This window comes from Quercus robur, chromosome 11 (genome assembly GCF_932294415.1).
Source record: "Quercus robur chromosome 11, dhQueRobu3.1, whole genome shotgun sequence".
NCBI classification, from domain to species: domain Eukaryota; kingdom Viridiplantae; phylum Streptophyta; class Magnoliopsida; order Fagales; family Fagaceae; genus Quercus; species Quercus robur.
Window position 1 is genome coordinate 3,784,617 of NC_065544.1, and position 21,109 is coordinate 3,805,725.

A 21,109-nucleotide genomic window follows, 5' to 3' on the forward strand; every position below is an offset into this window, starting at 1 on the left:
AATCTTGAAAGTAATAATAATTAATTTTTAAATGAAAATATATAAGTGAGTTTCTCTCTCCCACCCTAGAAGGACCACCAAAATATTAGACTAATATAAATTCAACCCAATTGAAATCCTTAAATTGTTCAATAAAAAAAGTTAAAGCTCATTGAGTGGATTATCTATTATTAATAGTAAAAGAGATGTTTAATAAAACCTAAATACAAAATTCTAATTAGTGAGTTTGCATTTAAACAGAAGAAGAATATTTTCTTTTCCAAGTTACAAAATAAAATAAGGTTGAATAAATACTTTTTATGGAATAAATTAATTTTATTTAAATAAATTCTACTTAAAATTATCGCATTCCGGCACTGTACGTATGATGATTTGAAAAAGAAAGCATTCAAATTTCAAAAAGAGAAGAATAATAGGGTCTTAATTTTCTAGTGTTTTTCCAAATAGAATGCGGAATAGTAATAATAAACCGACTAGCAATAAGATTCAAAATATAAATTTCCCTACTTCTCCTAATTGTTGAAGGATAATATCAATGAATTGGGTCTATATAAAATATATTTCTGAATTAAACCCACCAAAAAAAAAAAAAAATTGGCCATTTTCTTTGGTTTCCAAATTACATTGTTACATAGAGCAGAGAAAACAATGGAAGACAAAGGCAGCAGCGACAATGGCAATCCTACTACTTCCTCTTTGTTTACCAACAAAGAACTTGAGGTCTGTGAAATCTTGCTTCAACTTCCTTCGGTAATCTTGCAATCTAAGAAGTTTAGCCGCTACACATTCAAAGTCACCTGGGGTTGCACCAAACCAAGGTCCACATTACCTTCTTCAGTGCCAGCATGCATTGACAAGACTTCAAGAACTGAAAGTGAAAGTGAAAGTGAAACCCCAGTTTCTTATTGCTTGCCCCACAAGAAGCCAAAGAATTTGAAAAGGAAAAGAGATGACTTCTTGTTTGACATTATCAACCAGTTCACTAAACGTATAGAGTCGTTTAAGAAGGAGATAGCCAATGTGAAGACTCAAAATAATGAGAAGTTGAAAGAATTAAGAAAACAAGAAGAAGATTTGATGAGTTCTTGCATGGCTCCACTACTTGGTATCCCTGATCTCAATGTCCCTCTTGATCTCAATGTGGACAGTACTACTCTTGATGAGGATTGTGTAATTGTGAAGTCTGCCCCAGCGTTTGATCTCAATGAAACTCCTCTTGATGATGACGATTGTGTAATTGTGGAGCCTGCCCTGCAAGTGTTTGATCATCTTGATGTGGCTAAGAAGCTTTTTGAGTGTTGACCAATGCAAAGGCTGCTGATGCTATAAAGATAAGGATATGAGGATCAATCAATGGATGATTTTGTTTTTTTGTGTTTCTGGTTGTTTGTTTCATTTTATATATACATTTTTTTTTTCACCTCTATCCAATGTGTCTTGTTCTTTCTTTATTCACCTTGTATACTGGAATAGGCACCTAAATATTGAAACAAAGAATTTCAAGATTGTCCAATTTATCTAATCGGATTTTGATCAGTAATGTTGTACTTCCAAAGGTGGTTCATGAACAGAGGGTCCTTTTTTTTCACCAACTTCTCGTTTGGGCTTTGTTATAAAATAAATAATAATTAAAAATTAATAAAATCATTTCAGTCTCACTGTCAGTAGGGCAATAGTTTTTTTTCTTTTTTATCTGTTTTTTTAATAGTAAATATTGAATTATACTTGTTTTTAATGGGTTGTTATTGTGAGTTTTAATGTGAAAAATCTGATGTATTAATATTTGATTGAAGAGTGTAAATTAATAAGACCTTTTACACTACATCATTATCAAATTTGCACTTTTTTTTTTTTAATTCCCTCATCTTCCACACCGCTAAACAATGCAAATACTTTTTTCTCTTTTTCCTCTTATTACCGATCAAAGCCCTTGAAATATTTGCTTTAGAATATATATATAATTAAGAGAAATCAAATCTTGCGATTTGTGTAATCCCAACGTAGTTTCTGTCCATTAGAATGTGTATAAAAGATTGATAAATTAGTAGTCCAATAACATTCTACCCAGGAATGAATCCCCAAAAGACGTTTACCAAAAAGAAAAAAAGAGTCCCACTTCACAACCATGTCTAATAATTTATAATTTTTCCTAAAGCAAGGTAAAAATAAATGATGTATATAGATAACATGTGGAGATGCCATGTTCCATTTATTCTTCTTCCACCCCCTAAATTGGTCCTTTTTTCTTTTTTCTTTTTTCTTTTTTTGTTGAACAAAAGGGAAATATAAATAAAACCATCACTTATATACAGAGCAAACCATCACAAACAGCAGAAAGGGATGACAGCCTTACAACCATACTACTACCATACACAGACTAGTATATTACAGACCACAAAACACAGGTAAATTACAAAACAGCATCTTCATTAGCGACATACACAGGCTGTGTCGAATCCCATCAAGTCCAAAAAAAGAAAGGTTAGCAAATATGTAGGGCATGTATCATAAAAGATCTCTCTATCCCTTTGAGAAGCTCCCTGTTTTGCCAATCTATCCGTACAAAAATCTGCTTCTCGCCAGATGCGTCTTTACATTCACTTGCCATGTTCTAGTTAGGAGAGACCTGCAATCCAAAATAATAATAGGTACTCAATGAAGATGCAAAGAGTTTACTTTTGAAAAAAAAAAAAAAAAAAAAGATGCGAAGACATTCCTACATTTCCTATAATAGGAAAATATACATTGGATCTCTTTTTTCTTGTTTCTTTTTTGGGTAAGAAAAAATTGAAGTTCCATTTGTATGCCTCCCCCTCTCACAAAAATGAGTTCTAACTTCTAAGTGGAGGATTGTCATGTGGAGTCCATCTTTATGTGAAAAGAAGGTATAACAGAAAACAATGAGTCTTAAGTCTACAAAAATGAAAACATGTTTCAGACTTTACCAACATATACATGCATCTATTGATTCTATTCAGATTGAAGATGGGATTAAGGGATTAGAAGAATTTATAAATTTTAGATCAGTGCGTTATTGACAATTTAACATATGGTACTTAGTCGACAATATATCATAAATAAGTATATAACTTAAAAAATATTCAATAACAAATTGTTGGGTGTAGAATGCAAATTATCGTTGAACAGATTTATAAGCAGAATTTTCCAAAATAAAAATAAAAATATCTCCCTTATATTTCTCTGTCTGTTGCAACAAATGCGGTTATGACTACTACATTGGACTGTCTATGCATCCTAGCTTTATTCCATGCAAATAAACATAACATTCTTTTTTTTTTTTTTTTGTTAAGTCTCTAGCATGACTTTCTACTTTTTACTAAGCATTAGGAAAAAGAATAACCAAATAAGCTTGAATACAGTCCCCAAAGTTGTTGACAGCTAACGTGGAAAATGAAAAGAAAAAAGTTCCATCATTATACTAGTCACATACCTTCAAGAATTTAATACTTAATTTTCCAAATTAAGGACGAATGTGAGGCATCAACTGCATACTTTAGTTGAGAAGGCAGTGGCTCACTTGTATGTATTTTATGTGCCAACTCACACCTTAATGAAGATAGCAACTGTTTATGCCGTGATTCTTTTCTCTTCAGTACCTGGATATACGCATATAATCCAAGCCATCCAACTTCTTCTTCCTCCAACTGAAGTATAGGCTGGATATCAGAATAGCAGTATGCAGAACGTATCCGTTTCTTTATGAGCTTGTACATATACCTAACAAGACAATCAACAAAGCCAATGAACTGAAAAAAAATAGTAGAAAAGAAGTATCATTAAATGTTGAAAATTAAATTCTATAGTTGACAGCCATTCAATTACTTTACGTGACCATTGCACATGGGGCTTCACAAATGCTAAAATATCAACTAAAATCAGCACAGGAAAACTGTATCTCAATAAACCAAGTTTAACAACCACATACACTGTAAGATAAACAAGGATTACATCCATACCTCACAGATTTTTGAATCATTTTTAGATAGAATCCCTTGCGAAGTTTGCATATGTACGTTAAGTCACAAACATAGCAATGAAATTTCATTGCACATACCAGAAAAGCCTGATATATATTTAATCTGACAACATCTGCAGAATTAATATTTGAACAGAAGAATATAGGATGGCATTTAGGTCTCATAAAGCCACATAGCTTTGTCTTCAAATGGTGACCTGGTTTACCTTGCCAGCTGACAGTAAGAGTCGAACTTAAATGGTTATTCAGATACCTGTTTAGTATAGGGAACAAGTTAGTTGGGGAAGAAATTGAACTTTCATATAACTGAGATTCAAAGTTTACATTAGATAAACCAAAAAGCAAATCTAACTGCAACATGTAGAGCTTCAATAACAAGACAATGAAATATAATTTTTTTTTTTTTTTAAATGAGCCCAAAACTGTGAGGCAAACTATTAGACCTAGCTTCATTCTAAGATCCCAACCACAAACTTATCTTAAATGAATCCTATTAAACAAAAATCACAAAAGTACTCCAAAGAGGACTGGACACTACTTGACTACTGCTTGCAATTTAAACATTTAACTCACACAACATATTGAAGAAGTTGTTAAGGATGTGATATTGATAATTTGTGGCTGGAAATTTGATAAGAATTAGGTCCAATAATGATAAATAAAAAAGAAATCAAGCAAAAGGAAACTCTCAAGCATAATTGTTTGGAAGAAAGAGATATAAAACCAATTAAGAATGCTATGTAACAATTTCGAGAGTATCAAATATACGCTTAATGAGTAGCATGACAATGATATGGAATGATTTCAAAGGTTCAAATGATTGGGTCCTAATCTTGACATCTGAGGCCAAAATCCAAAACAGAACATTATAAGATACATCTAGCAAGTAGAATGACAAGAAGTAAAATTATATACGAAAATTAACTTTGAGTAGTCTGCCTGAACTTCTAAAGTGAAACAATTGATAAGCAATCCACTCCATCGAATAAATGAAATACCATCTTCACCCACATAAACCCTGCTTGATGGAATCCCTGATAAGTCTCCAATATCAAAATTGATAGAAAATTTGTCATCATTCATGTAGCAGTTGTACGCATGAAATCCTCTTCGCAACCTGGAAAAGAAGCTAGCAGCCAGCTTCTTTGAGGTTGAAATGAGAAGGAAGTCATCAACAAATCTAAGAAGTATATATCCATCCCCGCTACTTTCCTCTGCAGAAACATCATTAGAAATATGTCTTCTAGATATATCTTTAGCAGCAGCTTCACCAGCCTTCTCAAGATACGGAATGATCAAATTTCTTTCCAGATGTCCATAGTAAAATGAGCAAAGCAGAGATGACACAATACTTCCTTGAGGAATACCTACACCTAGAATGAAAAACTTCTTATCTAATTGCAGTACGTTGTACTTAACATGTTCCTTTAAATTGAAAAATAACTCTTCTTTTTTCACATGCCTGCTCCACTCCTGTAAGAATAAAAAATATTAAACAAAACTTAGCTTCCTCAAAAGAGATTATTTATTTACAAGTATGAAAAATTCAGAAAAGAGGCATTTCATTTTTTTACTTCAAAAGTCTCCTACCTAAGTGTGATTGCTTGGGAAAACCTAGGTGTGATTGCCTAATATTTTATTCTTTTTTTTTTAATATTTTTTATAAGAAATATAAATTCATTGAAAAAAGAAAACAATAAAGGAAACCAAAGCACACAGGCAGTGTACTAAGGAATAAAAAAAAAACCAGCAAAATTGCCTAATATTTTATCTTTCTTTATTTCATGCACTTTTCATTGTTTTAATACCAAACAGCTGTCAACCATTCAAGAAATCATCAAGAATACAAATTAGTGATCCTACATCAGTTAGGATGAAAGCTTGATGATGGGAGTAACAAGGAAGAGGAAAGGGTCAAACCTATTCATCACAGCATTGACGCATTGATCATCCAAATATCTTATTGCACCACACAGATACTCCACATGGGGCTAAAATTACTTTATTCTCCATCCCATGCAATGTACATCAATGGATATCTTGACATAGGCTGCATATGCTTGGTAAATGAGCACAGTAGGGGACCAAGGAAAATCTAAGATTAAATCTCAATGACCCAAATACATTTTTTAAAGACTAAAGTACACTTTTAGCCCTTAAATTTAGGGATTGTTTTCATTTTGGCCCTTTATGTTTCAAAATTTTCATTTTGGCCCTTCATTTTTAATTTTGCTTTCATATTGACCCTGTTGTCCATTTCCATTGGTAATGAGACCATCCATAATATGTTTTTCTGCCTAAAAAATAAAATTCCTGAATTCGACAACATTTAAGAGCTAGTATTTGATGCAACAGTTAAAAATAAACGACACTTAACAATCATATTACTAAAGAAATGGATGGCAGGGCCAATATGAAAACTGAATTAAACATTTAAGGCAAAAATGAAAACAACCCAAACTTTAAGGGCCAAAAGTATACTTTAGTCTCTTTTTTTCTTTTTCTCTTTTCAATTATTGCTAAGTAACATATGTACCCCATGGATCTTGAACCCACGACCACACCCTCCACACCTTACAGTCACAAAGAAAGAGATGTCATTTGAGCTAGAGCTCATTGGCTACTTAAATACACTTATCTGAGTAGACAACTAAACAGAGTCCCTACCAACTAACCAGTTCCCAGGCCATAACAAAAATGACTAGAATACCCTTGTCATTTGGTACTAAAACCAAATGAGCACCCACCAATCTTACCAAAATTACCCAATGGGTAGCACACTCAGCTGGGAACCACATAAAGATATCTCTGTAAGTACCAAATCTATTTTCTTTTAGTAGAGCTTTATTTGAACATCAAAACTTCTAGTACCCCAAACTAAAAGCCAGATTGATCAAGAAAAAAAGGTAAACATTTCCGCTGATTTGCAAAACCAGTCACACAAGAAGGATATAAAAAATAAGATCCAACTCAAAAAATTGCTTATGGTGCTTACAGGATTCTATAGACTATTTGTATCTTGCAGGTAACATATGACATACACAAGCATTATGCATGAAGGTAGTAGTTAGACAGGTAGTGAAAGCTGATACTAAGTTACTAATCTCATTAAAAAGAAAAGCAGTAATCATTAAAATATTCAATGGAAATAGGAAAGATCTATAAGAATAAATATCAACAACTTTCCTTGAAGAGTGACTTGAAATAGCTACCTGGTTAACGAAGACAGTATGCAGTGAACAAAAGGGAATAGAAGATGTGACTTTCGCAGTGCTCATATTTTGATCCATCAATACAAGGTTCTTATGAACCCACAAAGATTTATCCGTGCAGACTACTTGATGGGACTGTTTAAGAAGATATTCATCTTTCTGTATGACATCTTTCAATACACTAAGAAGCTTATCCTGATCAATAGAATCAAATGCTTTCAGCACATCAGAAACAACAACAAATGCACCAGGCACGGTTACCAACCTATTTTTCAGACCAATTAGAAACGGACATAACTTTCTGTAGACATCATTGTAATCAAAAACTGATGCTCCCAGCTTCTCAGGTTCTTCCAACTGTATACCTTTTAAAACAGCATGTGTATCACGAAGAACAAGATTTACAGACTTGAAATAATTAAATTCAACTTTCTTGGAACAAAATTTTCCTTTTCCATGCATTCCACAAGATTTATCTTCCAAAGAGGACTTTCGTAATGGCATTCTTGATGATGCTTTTAGATTTGACAGCATCCTCATTCCATCTTCTTTTGGACGAAATCTTAGCTTCGAGAAACCAAATAATCTTTTTTTTATAATATGTCTAACAGTCGCAGCATCCAAGTCATTATAGCCCTGATCTTTCAAGCAAGTGACAGACTTATTTATCAACTTCTCCCAAACTGATTTCCTATAATAATATAGATCTTGATTCCCATGCTCAATTTCAGTGACATAGAAGTTTGCTTGCACCAGTGGCACCACTAGAGATGAAAAGAGCCAAAAGATCCAGCTCTCCAGAAGTTTATGTCTCAAAACATGTGTGGCGTTGTCCAATATTCTGGATCCCTTATGCATGTCTATACTCTCCCCCGTTGTACATTTTAGCACTTGATTACTCAAGCAACAGGAAAATTGTTCAGTTGATAGAAACAGGAAACTTGATGCTTTTAATTTATGCATGCATTGCTTTAATGAGAACTTCTCAAATCTTCGAAGTTTAATAAACTTGGCAATATTCCTCCTAAACATTCTCCAGTTATGACAGGAACCTAGCAATTCTCTGGGAACTACACTCCTAATAACTGCCCATATAAATGACTCTACCTGACTTCTCAAGCAATAAGACTTATTTGCTTCAAACTGAGGTTCAATATCCACATAATACGAAGTATTAGATCCATGAGAGTTCTCAGGAACATTTTTCTCTGATTCATTCCCCTAAAATAACAATTTCGCAAGAATTATATTTTTCTTAGAGGAAGCAAGAAGTGCTTAAATTAGTGAGATAGCTTAAGGGATGTACATTACACAGTGCAATTCTATAATGAGCTCTCCCATATAACAAATTCCCCCCCCCCCCCACCCCCCCACAAAAAAATAAAAATAAAAACCACCCACCACTCAAAAAAAATCACATACATAATTTCAATTTGCACAACTATCAAGGTGTGCATACTATGCACCAATGCATTCAAAACGCATATGAAACTGAGCAAGGTGTAACCTCAGAATGTGAAATTGTGAATGCTAAATATGCCTTCACACAGTTTACCTCAAAGTTAGTGCCAGATTTTACAGTAGCATCCAATGTTGGAACAGCGCAATGCTTATCCAATAATCTCAGACGTTGGCAACGCTGTGCCTTGCGTATGAGCTTCTTAAGCAACTTAACGAGTGAGCGGTACCTTCAAAACCAAAAACAAGCAGTTAAAGCAGTGCCATCCAAATTAAATTAAATTAAATTAAAAACCTGATATATTGGCTATAACTGCAATTATTTATTTCCCTAATATTCTCATAAACATGTCCCACATTTATACTTCAGAAAAAGTTTTCATGTATCTGTGCTCTAAGACACAGTACGGCTTCCATCCAAAGAAACTCATTGTAATGGTAATCATCATAGATTCCAGGCCCTAGTCTAAAGAGCGAATTAGTTGACATTGGTCGTAAGATTTTAGCACAAAGAGACTTCACTGTGCCATTAGTGTCCCTTTTAACCTTAATCCATTCAAGAGCTTTTAATTGCAATCCTGATACTGATTGAGGAACTCATTTTCATTATTTCATAACTTGAAGTTTGGAACAACATCATGCATAAATTTCCTGTTATATCCAGCAAAGGAGCTTTTCATGATTCCTTATGTAAAAGATTATAAGAACTATGGGATCAATATTCCACAGTAAGAAAAAGTTTGGATTCTAGAAATCAAACTGAAATCAACATGCATGCCACATAAAAATAAAAATAAAACAATAATTTTGCCATGACAAATCAGAAAAGCCCTGTAAGGGTATCATACAATTAAAAAGGTTCTGCAATCACAGTATATGAATTTGCACTTACAGGCATGCTGATTTGCACAGCATTTCCTGAGTTGCATTTAAGCCAAAGATATCGCCAATAAGAAAATTTGCACCAGAAAAATTGGGCTTCAGAGAATTTAGTATATCTGAAGGTTATTAAGGTACTGTGTTCTTTTACACCAAAGAAAAGGCATGACAGAAGCTCTTAACATCACAAATTTAAGCTCAAACTATGTTTCTTTTCCAAAAATAAGAAAGCATAATTGCACAACATAAAAAGATAACATATTATCCGTTTGTCACTGATCATTCAGTCTATGAAGTCGGGTGAAAAAAATGGAAATACAAGCAATTTTATAACAAAGAGACAAATTAAGTACATGTACATTTAAAATTAAACTGAAGGATACGCTTTGCTGGAAAAACTGATGAAGAACATTCCCTGTTATAAAACATGAATTTCCTGTTAATACGAGCCCCTTTGGCAACTACCAGGGGCTTGGGAGCTTGTGATACTGAAAAACAAGGCATCTGCAGAATAGATCATATCCAAAAGGAAAAGGTTAAAAGTTAAAATAATAATAATAAACTGTAATAGCGGGAGAAAAGTCTTTACATTTTCATTGCATTGGAAGAATCCAAATGTTCACTAGGAGGTGGCATTAAGTCATTCAATCTTCTTGATATGGGTATATATCAACCAAACATTAATCTTTCTAACCCTTTTGAGATTCAGGGTTCTTTTGTAATTGACAATCTTATCTATCTTAGAATCTCCATGCCAACAAACACTGTTCTAGCCATGTATGTGTTAATATTAAGTAGGGTACTGATATCTCCTAATTGGTGTTTTACTTCCAACTTCTTTTACTTTCTTTAAGATTCTCATCTACCAGAAGAGTAAGCTGTGACATACTGCATCTTGTTCTCATGCTCAAGCAGGCACCATGAGTACAAAGCCACAACTACCTGCTGAGATTGTTTGGCTGTATGTCTTCTGTTCACTTGGAGATTACTATTTCTGCATATAACCCCTTTATTCTGATAATAAGAAGGCAAACCACATCACTATTAATCCAGATGTTATGTCACTCACGCTCCTATAATCTTTAATTACAATAATAACAAAAGTTTGATGTTTAAAAGAATTCCATAATGTGTTGAAATAAAGGTACGAATTACTTATCAATTTATGTGGGGATAAATTATATAAAACTGTATCCATACTAAGGGTGGCACACAGCATATATCTTAAAGCCTTCTAGGTTAGGCAACAAATAGTAATTAGGTTTCATGTACTAAAAATCTTTTTTTTATTCTATTGGTGAGTTACACACGCATTTAGTGAGTCTTGAACCCACAAACTCACCCTTCATCCCATTATTTTGGGAAAAATTGAAACCCTCCAATATATCAAACCAACGTTGAACTTGACTGAAGGATCCTTCATAGGAAATCAATCACCTTTTCAGAACTATTTAAGCTAGAATTTGCATCATGCTGGAGCCTCCCAGATACGCCATCTTTATCCATATGAATTGTTGCAAAAGAGCTGGTTTCTTCAAAATTTAAACGCCTTCTATTTCTGCGACGCTGCCAACTAAATGGCCTTGAACGCTTTCCAAACTTTGCAGCTGTGTGATTTGAGCTTTCTTGAAGTTTCTCATTTAAATCCCCTTCAGTATTATTGGTAACAGTTCCAGAAATTGGTATAGCTACTTCTGATGAACTCGCTTGAGAACGCTTGTTTCCATGAAGCCGACTAAATGATCTTGGACTTGAAGAACTCCTAACATTGGAGCCAACATGATCTAATGAAGTTGATGGATCATCAACACTAGAAGAATTACTGCATTTCTGTATCTCTAGCACTGGGTTAACATTGTCAACTAAAGCCCTCTTCTTTTTGGATCCTGAGAAAAGTTTGGACTAAATCATCATCTGGACTCCTCTTAATCTTTAAGAAATGATATGTTATATATGACTGAACAATCTAATGCAAACACAATAGCCACAAAGCAAAAGGAATTAAGGACAATAAGAAAATGGAAGGATCTATTAAAAAAGAACATCCACAAATAGATGGGAACAAGTCAGGTAAGAAAAGACCAAGAAAGAACTGGCCTAAAGTCAGAACAAGTCAGGTAAGAAAAGACCAAGAAAGAACTGGCCTAAGGTCAGAAAGAGACTACGGCAATTACGTTTTATCCCAAAAAACAGAGGTTGTTAAATATTAAAAAGAAAGGCAATATGTACCATCAGATTCTATTTATAATTTATTCAAATTGTAAAATTGATGTGGCTGTGTATAGTGATCTAATAGCATTAAAGTTTTAATGTCAAAATGGTTGCATTAATATATTATTTAAATCTAAAATAATTTTTATTCACCAATCATTCGTTCTGAATAGAAAATTTCATTGAACTTAATTTTACGCATAAGGCTAAAATATTAACAATGAATTTTGCAAATTTATGGCCCTAATGCTGATTTGCGTGCCTGTGTCTGCATGTGTGCGTACATACATACACACATACATACACACACACACACATATATATATAAGCTAATGCTGATATGTGTGCCTGTGCCTGCATTTGTACACATTTATATATAGACATACATACAAAAAATAAAATAAATATTTATGTAACATTTTTTTCCTAGGTACCATAAAAGGGGATTTTGATTCAACTGACAATGTTGACAGAACAACTACAAGTGTTTACAAAGTCTTCATTAGTCATTAGACTCATTACCACATTTATCAAGTGAAGTATGTTGATGCTGAGACTCCAATGTTCGCTTTTTTGACTGCTTGGGGCATAAATCACTTATAGGAGGACCTGTTACTTGTTGGTGCTTCTTAGAAGAAACTGGCAAAAATATTGATGTATACTTTAAAAGATAAACCATGACATCATCCCCAACCTGCATAAAGGCAATTTTAACCTTAATTTTGGTGATGTAGTTCAAGAAACAACAGAGAAGAAGTTAGCAAACCATACCCTTTGTGAAAGAAGACACCAAGCTGAAGAAGATAGAAGTTCTACAATGGGACTTGCACGATTAATCTGTTATATATTGACGAATATTTTCAAACAAGAAATAAGGCAAATATGAAATGTTAACAAACTACTCCTAGAAAAATAAATAAATGAGGATACCCAGAAAAAACAAAACACTGCCAACCCCATTTCCAGAATGAAATGGACGATATTGACAATGTTGATAGCCAAATTGAACATTGTATATGAAGTTTGCACAATAAATAAACAAACAAATGCTTACCTTATCATAAGCCTTGCAAATTACATTGATAGAGTTGAATTGCTCATGCATCATGATTTCAATGGTCCTTTGCACAATCTGAAAACATAATGAGCAGTAGTTTACATATTAGATGTGCAATGTGATTCCCTTCTCAAGACTTTATTTAATCAATGAGAGTACGACACAACTGACCCAGAAATGGAAACACTACCTACAAAACATTCAGCACCACCACCAGCAATCCATATAATATATAAAGAGAAACTTAAAATATTTTAAGCTCACTCACTACCATGAAGTTACACTAAGTATTACCATAATCCATAACTATATAGTTTGTTTACATAGCAAGCGTTGTCCCTAAAGTTTAAACTATATATAGTTTACTTGCTTAGCGTTTTTGATCCTGAAGTTTAACATGCGCTATTAGTCTTTAAAGTTTAAAAAATAAGCGTTTTTTTGGTCCCCAAAGTTTCTCGCGAGCTAGGAAGCATGGATACTTCGTTTAGAGTTTCATACCGTATCTGCTATGTTATACCAGCCATCTCATATTACTTATAATTTTTCAAAAAAATTGCTCATGTAACTGTATCGTATCCAATTTCAAAAGATTTATAATTTTTTAAACTTCAAGGAACAAAAGTTAAAAAATAAAATAAAAAAATGAGCATTTTTTTTATCAAGTAAAGTTTAGTGCTATTGGTTCTTAAAGTTTCAAATAAAATGAGTGTTTTTGGTCACCTGAAGTTTCTGGCGAGTGCTATTTGGTCACCTGAAGTTTAAAAAATTAGAGCTTTTGATATTTCAACTACTCAGGGACCAAATACGCTCAGTTTTTAAACTTTAGGGACCAAAAGCTCTCGTCTTTTAACTTTAAACACACACACGTACACGCGCGCTCATACTCATATATATATATATATATATATGTACCTGAGATTGGGGCCAGCGAGAGTGAGATTGGAAAGGAGAGAGAGGAGGAGCGTTTTCAGAGGCCACAACGAAGCACTTATTCAAGAGCTTCACGTACTCTTGAGGATCCTCTTTTCTCACCAAAAACGACATCGCTTCGGAGCCACTACAACTGAGGCATTGTGAACCTGTGCGCGAGCACGAGCACGAGGACGGCGGAGGAGGAGAAACGAGCGACACGATTGTGGAAGCGAGCGTCCGCGCGCGGTGGCGGAATAGTCGCCATAGTACCTCCGGTACCCGCCTTTTCTTCGGCATTTTCTCGGGAAAGTGAGAAGTGACAAAAGAGAAGTTTTTTTTCCTTTCTTTTTTAAAAGAGAAGGAGAGTGTAATGTAATTTTATTTTTCCTTTTTATTTTATTTTAATTTGATTTGGCGCCTGCAAATGTTAAAACTTTTTTTTTTTTGGTAAGAAAATGTTATAACTTATAAAACTACCGCTTCTCCAAAAAAAAAAAAAACTTATAAAACTATCCCACTAGGAGTTTGTTTAGATGGAACTTATTTTACTGAAACTGAAAATACTGTGTGTGTTTTAGATAGAACTTATTTTGTTGAAACTGAAAACAATGTAATAAAATAATTTTTAAATGTGTGAATAGTGCTGTGGGACCCATTTTTAATGAAAAAATTGATAAAAAATGAAATGTTTGGGTCCGTGAACAGTGCACATATACATTGTTCACTGCAGAAAGTCAAGATTTGCAGTTACTGTTCAATGAACAGTAACCGCAATACTCCAAAAACGCGTGAAAACAAAAAAAAAAAAAGAAAAAAAAAAAAGAACAAAAACGCAGATCCAAAAACACAGCCGTGGATCCAAACAAGCTCACTATAACAAAATAATTTTTAAATATGTAAATAATACCGTGAGACTCATTTTTAATAAAAAAAGTTATAAAAAAGTGAAGTTTGTGAGTCTCATAAACAGTATACGGATCCACATATGGACTGAAAAGTCAAAAATTTCGGCTACTGTTTATGCACAATGTATAAACAGGGGCCGTTTTAGCTATAAAAAAAAAAAAAAAGGTGAGGAAGGTGGGAGAGACCGTGAAGATGTGCGGTTGTGGAGTTTTAAAATTTTCTTTTTATAGTTAAGAAGACATAATTGTCATGATAATGGTACGGATTGGAAAAAGAATGAGTAGTTTTCTTTTACGAAGGAAAAATAAATAAAAAATAGAGTGGACAGGGGGTATTTTTAATTTTTTTTTTTAGTTAAACATATTTAGTTGTTGGGAAAATTGTAAGGATTGAGAGAATAGTTGTCAAATCGTCCATCAATTTTTTTTTTTTTTTGTATTGTATATCGTATCAAATTGTGTATTATAAGATACACAAACATCTAATAAAATTATCAAATAATTATAGATACACATATATATAAAAGGTTATGTCCAAAACAATTTTACAATACTTTCACAATAAATTTTAAGTAAGGTTGTTATTAGTTGTTACCGATAAACAAAAAAGTAATTTCAGCAATGGGTTCTGTGAGAGGATGAGAATCCAAGAACAGGGGCAAGGGGCAAGTGACAAAAGGCCAACGTCAAAAGAGTAGACTTCGGAAAGTACTGACAGTGAACCCTCCAAGTGAATATAATAACTCACCACAAGCATGAGGAGACTATAATACCTGAGGACCTCAAGGATACCAACATGTCTTCAGGAGGGACGAGGCCCAATTTTGAAGACTATCGGGCATAAATCGAGGAAGAGAAAGAAGATTTGTCATTAAGGGTGAGTTTGGTTCAGCTTTTTGTAAAAGTGCATAATGAAAAAGTGAAGTTTTGTTAAAAGTGCATAATGAAAAACTGGAGTTTCAAAAAACTGAGTGTTTGGTAAAAACTGTTAAAAAGTGCATAATGAAAAAACTGAGTGTTTGGCTAGCACTTATAAAAGTGGCAGTTTGAGGGATAAATTACCAAAAAGGACAATGTATATATAAGAGAATTTATTTCATACTTTTTTTTTTATGTGAGTTTGTTTCATACTTAAATCAATTACTTCATCATACTTAAATCAATTTTTCTCTTTCTAAAAAAAATTTTTTTTTCTTACCAATATTAATTAATAATAACCTACCACTTAAGATTTATTGTGAAAGTATTGTAAAAATATTGTGATAAAAACTGATACTAATTTTAATTTTAACATACTATTAAAATTATTTTTTTTTCTCTTTCTAAAAAAATTATTTTTTTCTCACAAATATTAGCTAATAATAACCTACCTTAAATTTTATTGTGAAAATATTGTGATATATTTTCTTTTTTCTCTCTTTTTTTTCTCTCCACACACGTGGCTCTACTTCCCTTTTTTTTCTTTTTTTTTTCCCCTCTTTTTTTCTCATCCACCCATGTAACCACAGTCTTTTCTTTTCCTTTTTCTTTCTTTCCTCTACCATCTTCAGTCTAAAACATTCCCAGCTCTCTTTCTTTTCTTTTCTTTTTTCTTTTTTTCCTCTTAGCACTTCGATCCAGAACACAGCTCTGCTTCTTCTTTTTTTTTTTTTTTTTTCCTCTTAGCACTTCAAACAAACGAAGGAACCAAACTCACCCAACTCATCCAACTCCAGAACTCATCCTTCTTCTTTTTCTATTTTTTTTTTCTTGTTCTTGGATGATCGGGAAGATTGGATGGTTGGTAAATCTCTCCCCCCCCCCCTTTTTTTCGTCAGTCTTCTTGATCCGCCAGAGGGTCTTGATCTGTTGTTGTTCTAATTTTCTTGTTCTTGTTGTTGATCTACTGTTGATCCGAAAGAGTTGTTGGTCTAATTTTTTTTTTTTTCCTGTTCTTGATCTGCTGTTTTCGAAAAAGTTGTTGTTCTATTTTCTTTTTTTCTGTTCTTGATCTACTGTTTCCGAAAGTGTTGTTGTTCTAATTTTTTTTTTCTGTTCTTGATTTGTTGCTGTTGTTGTTTTGATTTTAGATTTGTTGTTTAATAGAGGGTAATTTGGTAATCTCCTGTGAGGCCAACGGATATATCAAAACGCTCCATTCACGTTTTGATTTATGGACCTCAGGAGGTCCATAAAAAATGCGTGTTTTGGTCGTTGTTTTTGCCTGAATCCAAAACGCAGCTTTTATCAAAAAGTTGCGTTTTGGGCTGAGCCAAACGCAATTTTTCTACCGTTTTTTCTAATATGCGCGTTTTGAGCTCCTAAAAGTGCAAACAAACGCACACTAAGTAAGAAGATGAGGAATGCAAATAATTCATCCATCACCTCCGAAAACAACTTTCATAACAAATTTTAAGTAGCAAGTTGTTATTAGTTGTTACCGATAGACAAAAAAGTAATTTCAACAATGGGTTCTGTGGGAAGACGAGAATCCAAGAAACGGGACAAGTGATAGGAGGCCAACGTCAGAAGAGCAGACTTCAAAAAGTACTGACAGTGAACCCTCCAGGTGAATATAATAACTCACCACAAGCACGAGGAGACTATAATACTCAAGGAACTCGAGGATACCGACATGTCCTCGTGAGGGTCGAGGCCCAATTTTTAAAACTATCGAGCACAAACCAAGGAAGAGAAGGAAGATTTATCATTAAGTAAGAAAAGAAGGAATGCAAATAAAGCATCCATCACCTTCGAACCCACTTTCACAACAAATTTTGAGTAGCAGGTTGTTATTAGTTGTTACCAATAAACAAAAAGTAATTTTAGCAATGGGTTTTGTGGGAGGACAAGAATCCAAGAACAGGGACAAGTGACAGGAGGCCAATGTCAAAAGAGAAAACTTCGGAAAGTACTGACAGTAAACCCTCTAGGTGAATATAATAACTCACCACAAGCACGAGGAAACTATAATACTCGAGGACCTCGAGGATACCGACATGTCCTAGGGAGGGCTGAGGCCCAATTTTGAAAACTATCGGGCACAAATCGAGGAAGAGAAGGAAGATTTGTCATTAAGTAAGAAAAGGAGGAATGCAAATAAAGCATCCATCACCTCCACATTCAATACTTTAAACCCACTTAGCTAGCCGCATTAATATGAAAATGACACTTGAACAGTGTCATTACAGCTTATAGCCTAATGTAGAAACCTTCTAGTAAGGCCCTAATGTGATAAGTATCAAGAAGACTGAACCCTAGCCCTCCAAATGGAAGGCCAAGATACAATTTGGGTGACTATATAAGGCAAAGAGGCCTCTGTGAAGAAAAAACAAAAAGAAAGAGAAAACGAAAGGATCATTATTGTAATCTAAGAACAAGTGTAAAATTTGTACATGGACCAAGCCCGAGGAACATAATACAAGCCCTCCGAGACTATTGTTAATCAATTTCCTTGTCTCATTCTCATTCTTAGCACTTATCCTTTTATTTCAAGCTTAACACACTTAAACAAGGGCAACAAAGGTTGATTGACATCTCATCTCTATAAATTAATTGTGTGAAGTAAAAAGTTCACATGGCTAAACTTTGCCTGCCACAAGTTCAAATTATAACTAATAACAATTTACCACTTATAATTTATTGTAAAAATATTGTAAATGTAACAATTCTCAGTTGAAAATTTTATTTTATTTTATTCAAGATAAAAACTATACTCTAGTATGATCTAAGTGTATATGTATGTTTTTTATTTTATAAAAGATAAAAATTACACTCTAATCTAATTAAGTGTATATATATATATATGTGCAAAGCTCTTTCTTGAAGACTTAAACCCCTGCCCTTATCCTCCATGTCACACAAACTTTATACCTGTAAAAATGATCATCATGCTAAGGATATGTGGTGGTCAATCTGAAATTTTCTTAAATGGCTAGTAATGTAATTAAAAATTGGGTTCAGCTTCTGTCCAGTGGCTAGTGACCACTGGACTCGTCAGGATATGGACACGTGTCCAAGACTAGACATGTGTCTGCAATCCAACGTGTCCAATGGCACTGGCCACTGGATAGAAGCCGAATCCTTTAAAATTGAGTTAAATACAACGGGGACCTCATAAATGCGTTGATGCAATAGTAAATCTTTTTTTTTTTTTTTTAATGTTTCTTAAAAGACATATCTTTGTTCATGTTTCAACTTAAAAAAAAAAAAAAAAAATTAAAAAAAAAAAAAAAAAAAAAAGAAAAGAAAAAGAGAGAGAGAGAGAGAGAATACAAAGAGGTTTTATTTTTTCTCTATCAGAATGTACAAAATAGGTATTGACTGTAAAAAGAACATGTATATACAGAAATCCCAAGGATGGTTGGACTACAATGAATTTCCCTATCTTGTTTTTCACTTTTTTTCCCTTTTCTATCAACACAGTAAAATAAAAACTCATTCACATGATCTTTGGTATCCATCAATTTAGTGCTATTCTCTATATCAACTCATCAAGGGCCTTTTTGTTTTGGGCTGAGCTCTTATACAAATCAAGCTAAAACTTTAGAGCAGATCGTCCCCAAAGAGGTATAGAATTCTTTCAACTGCCCAGCTGGGCTGCTGGGCTCTGCAGGATCCACAACTATTCAAGCTGTTCTGCAATTGTGAAGAAGTCAGTAAAGGGGCTCTGCAAAGTGGACAAGTGGTCTGATTCTGATGATCATGATCTACCCATCTATCAATGCATTCCCTGTGGAACACATGGCAACAGTTCCTGAGCTCTCTTACCTCATCTTGCACTCTTAACTTGTTCAAGCATACAGCACAAGTGTCACAACTTTTACTCTCCTCTGCCAATCTCTCTGTGATATCACCAAAGGTGGTCAGTATGAGATTGTCTTTTATCATCTGAGAGGAAGCCTCTGCCTCTGCCTCTGCCTCAGCTTCATCAGAGGACCTGTTTCTGACTCTGAAAGCCCAACAGTACAAGAAGACCCATCTCACCACTGCAATTATAAGAGCTGCCTTGTATAGTAGATGAGTTACTAGCAAACCCGAGGACTCTTCCAAAAAGGAACCCATTTGAAACAGAGAATAAGCCAGCAAAAAAAATGCCAAAACAGGATTAATTTCAAGGAGAAGAAGAGAGAAGAGAGAAGAAAGAAGAGGGGGAAGTTCACAAATGGCTTGAAGCTTCTTTATAAAGACGTATAAAGTTGATAGATTAGATAGGTACTGGTGTGGAGTGGAGTCATTTGCTTGCTTTTACTACTTTACTTTTCTTCTCTTTTTCGTTTTCTATCTGCAAGGAACAAAGAATAAAGCGAAAGTGTCGCCGCCTAGTCATTGAGTCACTTCCGCGTGTATGCATTAGGTGTAATCCACAAGGGCGGTGGATCTATCATTGAAACTTTTTTGTTATCTTTATGATAATTTTTTTTAATATATGAATCTTTATGATAAATTATAGTTTTTTTTTTTTTTTTTTTTGGAACAATGATAAATTATAGTTAGGTTAAAGCTAAAGCAACTCTCCAACATATACGTTTGTTGTTCTCTAGTCGGTAGGATTCTCATTTTTTAGACATATAATGGGTTAGTTTGGCGTGATTAATTTTGCCAACTTATTTTACTATTCAATTTATTTTTGCTACTATTCATGAATTCTACTATACTTTTTTGTATTATTTATGGGTCTCATTATACTATTTCAATTAACTTTTACCTTTATCTATGGTACTTTCAACAAAACGTTTCAGTTTCAGTAAAATAAACGGATCTCAAATAAATCCGATATAAGATTATACACCTATTAATTCCTGGGTAATTCTCCAAGAGAAAAGATATGGGAAGGGAGTCAGTGAAGAATTTTTTCAAGGGTTGTTATTAAAAAACTTATACTATTCTCAATTTAATAAAAGTAGAACTTAAATATATTAACATTAGCCTCTACTTACGAGCGTGTACTTAAAGGCTTATTTATTTATTTATTTGTAGGATAAAATTTTTCACCAAAATTCTAGGAGAGTGATGAATGTTTTAAAAGTGAATTAAAAAAAGATTTTCCTAAAAAAGAAGATGGTGTAAAGTAAGATAAAATTAGAGTGATTTTTGTTTTTGAAATATTGAGAGAGAGAGAGAGGGATTTTTCTATGGGTTTATTTGGATTGCCACTGTCGGTAGAGAGAGAGAGCGTGAAAGAAGAGAGGTGTTAACATTGAGGTTAAGGTTAAGTGGGTTAACAACAGTTTTCTTTAAGCAAAAGCTTTAGACAGGTGTCTATCTCAAGTATTGACATGCATGTGTATATTTTGTAGGAGTTGCTACAACTTAGTTTGCAAAAAATTCTTACCCTATTGTAAAACCCCAGCCTACTTGAAAATATATATATATATATATATATGAGTAAGATTTTTTAGAAGCACCATGTGACCCCACTCCCCCATAATCTTACAATGAGAAATGTTATATCTACAACATTTTCACAACAAATACTAAGTTGAAAGGAAAAAAAAAA

General features: G+C 33.6%; 2 protein-coding genes across 3 annotated transcripts; both read right to left on the minus strand.

Annotated features, from left to right (window-relative positions):
- Positions 1–2,177: 2,177 nt before the first annotated feature.
- On the minus strand, positions 2,178–14,076 carry LOC126706662 (telomerase reverse transcriptase-like). Of its 2 annotated transcripts, XM_050406195.1 has the most exons (13): positions 13,727–14,076; positions 12,812–12,889; positions 12,529–12,594; positions 12,280–12,451; positions 10,984–11,432; positions 9,930–10,050; positions 9,560–9,665; positions 8,765–8,897; positions 7,210–8,430; positions 4,923–5,470; positions 3,978–4,250; positions 3,452–3,738; positions 2,178–2,626 (listed from the first exon to the last, which is right to left on the minus strand). In XM_050406195.1, the coding sequence occupies exons 1-12, from the start codon at positions 14,021–14,023 to the stop codon at positions 3,462–3,464; spliced, it is 3,741 nt and encodes a 1,246-aa protein (XP_050262152.1). In that variant the 5' UTR covers positions 14,024–14,076; the 3' UTR covers positions 2,178–2,626; positions 3,452–3,461. The 2 variants fall into 2 exon arrangements, with proteins under 2 accessions (XP_050262152.1, XP_050262154.1); XM_050406197.1 differs by lacking the exon at positions 7,210–8,430.
- Positions 14,077–18,873: 4,797 nt separating this feature from the next.
- LOC126706611 (brassinosteroid-responsive RING protein 1-like) lies at positions 18,874–19,800 on the minus strand. Its single transcript, XM_050406149.1, has one exon. It carries the CDS (start codon positions 19,672–19,674, stop codon positions 19,156–19,158), a length of 519 nt encoding a protein of 172 aa, XP_050262106.1. The 5' UTR covers positions 19,675–19,800; the 3' UTR covers positions 18,874–19,155.
- Between the last annotated feature and the right edge of the window lie 1,309 nt (positions 19,801–21,109).

Excerpts from the sequence above, each read along its gene's own strand:
- LOC126706662 (XM_050406195.1), bottom strand. The coding sequence starts at position 14,023 with ATGCCGAAGAAAAGGCGGGTACCGGAGGTACTATGGCGACTATTCCGC. Across the intron at positions 12,452-12,528 it reads GGTGTCTTCTTTCACAAAGG|GTTGGGGATGATGTCATGGT; the intron begins GTATGGTTTGCT and ends GCCTTTATGCAG. Across the intron at positions 11,433-12,279 it reads TACTTCACTTGATAAATGTG|GATCCAAAAAGAAGAGGGCT; the intron begins GTAATGAGTCTA and ends AACTTTTCTCAG.
- LOC126706611 (XM_050406149.1), bottom strand. The coding sequence starts at position 19,674 with ATGGGTTCCTTTTTGGAAGAGTCCTCGGGTTTGCTAGTAACTCATCTA.